Here is a 6,150-nt window from a genome sequence, read left to right as displayed (position 1 = left end):
CGAGAGAAATTTGTCATGAGATATCCTGCAGGCATATGGAGAAATTCCCCAAGGGCGTGTGCTCATAGCATACCCCAAACGGGAAAAATCTCAATGTAAGAGTCGTAAATTGAAGCCTTGCTTCACATAAATATGTTTGTGTTGAGAGCCAACGGCTGTGGCGGCAGATATCATAACAAAAAGAGTCGACCTTGTCAATCATGTACCAAGAATGGACCTTGTCTACTTGTACATTGGATTGAGAAGGTATGTATGGGTACTTGCTGAGCTTAATTATTGTTGTCCTTGACCGTATAGGTTTGCGGTGAGCGGCTGAAAACTCGGACAAACTTTCCCTAGGATCCATGTTCTTAGCAAAATTTCAAATCAAGAACTTGAAACAATCAGCATCTCAATCTGGAACAAGTGGTCATCCATGCCAAACACCTTTTCCGCCTTCCACAAGTCTAGCAATAGTCCGTGACTATCTCCTTCAGATGCTGATACATTGCTGGTTTGCCTTGCCTTTGGAGAAAACTTGAACCGTTGATGGACGTGCTCTATCAAGGCACTCAGTAGAAGCCATGCTTCTGATCGAGATTGTGTGTACTCAAGCCGTGCTTGATGCGGGCTTGCAACTAATAACTGGCCCTTGCCAATAATGTAGGCAACAAAATTTGAATGCTGCAGATAACTGTCACAAGTCGTGCTTGTGCTTGGAGTGGTTAAAGTGTGATCATCTCTGTTGCATGATATAACTATGCAGCATATTTTGAAACATTTACCAAACAAACAAAAATCTATGCATACCTTGTTAATCATGCGACTCGACTTGCCGTGCCGTCAATCTCTTGCATGATGCATGAACATGCATGCTAAGCTTTTCGTATCCGTGTAGATGTTCCTTGCTGCTGAATCTCGAGTTGTGCTCAAAGATATATGATTTGGTTGTATTTGTAACCATGTTCCCTACCATGGTAGGTTGTAGCCTTGCTGATCAATGCGTCTATGATCCTTGAATAAATAGAAATATCGCCTTTGTTCTGGTCTCCTTGCCATTTCCAACCCACAATTTTTAGATTATCAAAATATTTATGCCATATTGTTAATGGCTTGCAATCTGTATCGGTGTTGTGTACTTTCATTGGCTTGTACCGATTGGCAAGACCTCGAGGGCTTGTGTAGATAATGTAGCACCGTGGGCCTATGCCCCTAGTTGGGTAGGGCAAGTAAATCAATGTAAATTTTTTAAAAAAAATTAAAAAAATTTAGCTTTGTTTTTGGATGCAACAGCGATGGTCAACTGCTGCGCCATGAACAATCTGCCCTATAGGGCGCCACAGGCCGCAAGGCGGGTTGCTACAAAAGCGTGAAACGTGTCGCAAGCCAAGGCGATCACATACAGACAGCATCATCTTTCCTTTGTGCAGGTCGGTTGAGCAAGGCTCCCGCCAAGAGAGCGTTCCCATATCCCAGATTTCGCGAGTAGAGAGGCGTTTCCTCCGGCCTATGCCCCCCATGTTCTCATGCAAGGGCTCGGTCCCGCGACCCCTACCCTCTTCATAGCCTTGGTTGAGAGAAAACAAGCTCTTGCATCAATTGTGATTCAAATCAAAAACTTGCATACAATCCCTCTAGCCATCTTCTTCCTTAAGGCTAACGAGAGAGAGAGAGAGAGAGAGAGAGAGAGAGAGAGAGAGAGAGAGAGAGAGAGAGAGAAATCGAAGATCCATGGCAAGCTCCTCCCTGTCTCCTTCTTCTTCCTCCCCCTTCTCCCCTGAGCTCTAATATTACCAGTGAAACATAGCCTTCATAGCCTTGGTTGAGAGAAAACAAGCTCTTGCATCAATTGTGATTCAAATCAAAAACTTGCATACAATCCCTCTAGCCATCTTCTTCCTTAAGGCTAATGAGAGAGAGAGAGAGAGAGAGAGAGAGAGAGAGAGAGAGAAATCGAAGATCCATGGCAAGCTCCTCCCTGTCTCCTTCTTCTTCCTCCCCCTTCTCCCCTGAGCTCTAATATTACCAGTGAAAGGGCAAGGGAACTGAACATGCTCATCACCACCCAGCCATGCCCTATATAGGCCAAGGTAAATATAGGGACCCCCTTGACTGCATGTTCGTCCTGGCCCTTGGTCGTGCCTGGTCCTACCCTTGGCATGACAAAATTGAAGAGATGCATTGTAGCTACTAACTAGCCTTTTTTTCAAGTGCACACTTAAAAAATAAATATATTGGCACTTAGTAAATTGGTGTAGGGTGACTAAGAAGGATCTTATGTTTATACAAAAGGCATAGTTTTATTAGTTGATTAAGGGTAAATACACTAGAGTATGGCCTCTTTTTTTTCACCAAACTAGTTCTTCTTCTTATAAGTGTAAGCTTTTGCTTTTATTGGAGTTATTCACTTAAACTTAGCAACTTGTTGAATGCTACTAAAATCCTAATTTTTTTATGTCTTCTAAAATAGTGTCATGGAGTGAAAAATTCATCAACGTTCTTTGGAACAATACGGCACCTTGACAAAGATAGCTTCAAAAAGGCCACGAGTTGCGAAGGAAACCAGTAAGGCACCTACTACCATTGTTATTGATGCTGATGATGAGAATGCAAGAGATACTAGTGTGGAGTCGGACAAGAAAAAGGTGCATAGAAAGATTTGGCAAGATGAGTGGTTAGATCGGTTTAAACCTTAGCTTGTATATGATGACAAGAAGGTGAGGCTTTTTTGCACATATTGTATGAACTATCCATGTCATGCTAAATCTGTTACTCCAAGAAAGGTTCCAGGAATTTTAAAACAAGTAATCTTCTTAGCCATGCTCACACACAATCCCATAGGGATGCAAGGAATGCACAAGTGTTTGCAAAACCGGCCATGCAAAAGGGTTTGAAAAAAATGCATTCAACTCAAGAGGATTCATTGCTCAATTTGTTCAAGACAGCTTACTTTATTGGTAGAAATTACTTGTCATTTGCATTGTATCCTTCTTTGCTTTCTCTAATGAAGGATTTTGAGGTTAAGTCTATGAAAAGCCTTTACAATGATGATAAGGCATGCTTGGAGATGGTGAAATGTATTGCACAATCCATATTGCAAGTGACCATAGAAAAAGTGAAACATAGTCCATGGTTTGGTGTGATGGTGGATGATTCCACCGATATTTCCAATCACCATCACATGGTTATATACCTTTCTTATTCAGAAGAGGGATTGATGCCTTGTAATGAATTTTATGGTATTCGCACCACCGATAGCACGGCAAAGGGGATCTTTGATACCATCATGCTTGAGCTAGAAAGATCTAATTTAGTCCTCTCTAGGTTGATTGCCTTTGGTTTCAATGGGTGCAGCACAATGGTTGGTAGGAAAAAGGGAATGTAAATCCAACGTTAACTGCTATACATTGTGTGGCACACCGCAAAAATTTAGCCATATGTGATACTAGTAAGAAGATTACATATGCAAAGAAAATAGATGTACTTGTGAATGCAATAGCCAATTATTTCTCAAGTAGTTCTAATCGAAGGGATGCTTTGAATGACTTACAAGAGTAATTTGATTGTGAAACAATTAAAATGCAACGTATCTTTGAGATACGATAGCTTAGTCGTCATGCATCCATAACAAAGATATGCAAGTCATTAGATGCATTTTAATTGTGAAACAATTAAAATGCAACGTATCTTTGAGATACGATAGCTTAGTCGTCATGCATGCATAACAAAGATATGCAAGTCATTAGATGCATTGCTTGTGGATTTGGAGAAAGAACGTATAGACTTGTATGATGTTTTAAAAACTTTTGAATTCATTTTTTCTCTACACTTTCTTGCTGACATCTTGCAAAAGGTAACGGATTTAAGCTTGAGATTCCAAAAGGACTATGTGGATGTTACCACCATCCATGGGATAGTCAAAAGTACAATCCTTTGTATCAAGGATGAGTATTTGGATGAATGTGAGCTAGATCTGAATGCGGCTCAAAGGTGCATTGGTGGATACCCTATTATGCGGGATTATGGTGCTACAAATGGGTATATGTATGCTTTGCGGACTTCCTTGAAAGGAGACATGTTTTTTGGGCAAAAAATCATGAGAGATGTTGAAGGTGTGGATTTGCAAAATTCTTTAAACTTTCAATTCAAGTATGCAAAAAAGTTGTGTGAATCCCTTCAGAAGCACTTTGTTGATAATTCCCCTTTGCATGCAATCAAAATATTGGTTCCGGCTCAAGATCCTATGTATGAGAGATTACTCAAGGAGTATGGAAATGATGAATGTGACACAATTGCTTTATTTTATGTTATTTCCAAAAGGGTTGCTAATGTGTCCTTTGCTCCTATTATTGATGGGGAGGCTTTCAAGGTTGAGTTTAGAAAGTTCAAATGCCAAGCGGGTATTGATTTTGCTAAAATAAGCCTCATGGAAGTGGCTTCATTTCTTGCAAATAATTCCATTTGGAAGGATGCTTTTCCTAACATCTTGAAGGTTTCCCAAATTGCTCTCGTGCAATGTTGTAGCATTGTAATTTGTGAGTGGGGATCTAGTGCCCGCACAAAGATTAAAAACAAATGGTGGAATCGATTAGAGATAGAGAGCTTGAATGCATTGATGGTGATTGCCATTGAAGGTAGAGATGAGTTTGACTTCTCTAATGCAATGGAGATTTGGAAAAGTGAGACAAGTAGGCACCTCTTCACTCAAGAGGGGATCTCAACCATTGATGTTTGATGCATGAATGTTGGTGGATGTAAGACACTTTTTGTGGATGCAAGGCTCTTTTTGTGGATGACTAAGAGATATATCAGCTTCATCGAGCCCATCTATGTAAGTTTTTGTGGATGCCCAATGGACCCAAGTATTGGCTTCAGCAAACTTTTTTGCTCTCCTATGCACATTGCTCTTGGTCGAGGACTTCGTTTTGTACATGTGCATACCCCTGGATATCATATTGGATACTTTTTTGTGATTATTTCTTTTTTGGAATCCCTCTTTAATAACTCTACTTATTGTTGCCTCATAAGAACACTTTTACTCTCTTGTAGACCTTTTAAAGAGCCTTTATGTATTTCTAAAAGCAAAGCCTTTTATGTAAACATTGTCTTTGTTAATTAAAGAACCTAAAGGACTTTGGCATCTTCTTGTCTAAATTAGTCCTTTTTTTTAAGTCTTTATGAAAAATGTAAGGTGTTTACTTTGCAAGTAATGACATTCTCATAGCACCTAAAATTAGTTGTAAGCTATGCTATGTGTTCGTTTTTTTTAATGGTTTGCTATGCATGAAAAGAGATATAAAGCTTTGTATTAAAAAAATTTACAAGGTGCTTATTTTTTAAGTAAATGCATTTTTATAACACCTAGGAGCTTCAAGTTAAGTAGAATGGTTTGTTTCAACGGTTTATGTATGAAAAGAGATTCACATTTTTATAGGATTCTTCAATATAAGTTCCTACTCCCTATTGAGCACTTGGAAAGGTAAGTGACATATATATATTAGTATTTCTCACATAGTGAAAGTACTCTATAGTAATGTTCTTGAAACTAAAAATGAAACTCTACAACTTAAAAAAAAGTGACATATATATATTAGTATTTCTCACATAGTGAAAGTACTCTATAGTAATGTTCTTGAAACTAAAAATGAAACTCTACAATTGATTCAAAATGGAAATGTTCCCTATTTGTTTTGGCTAAAAGGAGAAAAAACTCATGTCTTTTGGGGCAAAAGGGAAGCTTCCTCTTAAGATTTTGATTTTCCTATTGCAAACTATAGGGAAGGAAATTTGTAAGGTTGGGATTTTGATTTTTCCCGAACATTGTAGGGTAGTAGTCTCCTCTCATCATTATCTCCTCTCGGTAAATGCAGTTGAATGTAGTACTCTTGTCCTGGCTCCTTCCCGAGAAGGAGCGACAGGGCATCCTTTGTCCTCGCTTAGTTGAGCGTCAGCTACAAAAGAATAGCCTCCTAAGCCGTGACAATCTCATCTTCCAACTGCACGACAGGTTGAAAAAACGAAAGCCACCAGGTCTGTGTTGTAATAACGAAAGCTAAGGTTCATGAAGGGGGTCATCCGCGTTAGCGCAGATGACCCTCTCATCAAGCTGATCACGTGATTCTATGTGAGTTCACAAGCAGGAAATAAGAAGCTAAGGTTCATGAAGGGGGT

General features: G+C 39.3%; 1 protein-coding gene across 1 annotated transcript; it reads left to right on the top strand.

Moving 5' to 3' along the window:
* The first annotated feature begins 2,857 nt into the window (after window positions 1-2,857).
* LOC147448370 (uncharacterized) lies at window positions 2,858-4,714 on the top strand. The gene is made up of 3 exons (XM_086522359.1): window positions 2,858-3,049; window positions 3,710-4,016; window positions 4,116-4,714. Exons 1-3 carry the CDS (start codon window positions 2,858-2,860, stop codon window positions 4,712-4,714), a joined length of 1,098 nt encoding a protein of 365 aa, XP_086378485.1.
* Window positions 4,715-6,150: the final 1,436 nt, after the last annotated feature.

Source organism: Adiantum capillus-veneris, chromosome 10, assembly GCF_014529385.1.
Source record: "Adiantum capillus-veneris isolate H3 chromosome 10, ASM1452938v2, whole genome shotgun sequence".
NCBI classification, from domain to species: domain Eukaryota; kingdom Viridiplantae; phylum Streptophyta; class Polypodiopsida; order Polypodiales; family Pteridaceae; genus Adiantum; species Adiantum capillus-veneris.
The sequence above is the reverse complement of the archived record's forward strand: the minus strand, read 5'-3'. Positions and strand labels throughout refer to the sequence as shown.

Bases quoted from the DNA above. Each gene is read 5' to 3' on its own strand.
- LOC147448370 (XM_086522359.1), top strand. From the start codon at position 2,858: ATGCAAAAGGGTTTGAAAAAAATGCATTCAACTCAAGAGGATTCATTG. The intron at 3,050-3,709 runs GTGAAATGTATT...TGCATAACAAAG, and splicing joins ATAAGGCATGCTTGGAGATG to ATATGCAAGTCATTAGATGC. The intron at 4,017-4,115 runs GGTATATGTATG...AAAATTCTTTAA, and splicing joins GGATTATGGTGCTACAAATG to ACTTTCAATTCAAGTATGCA.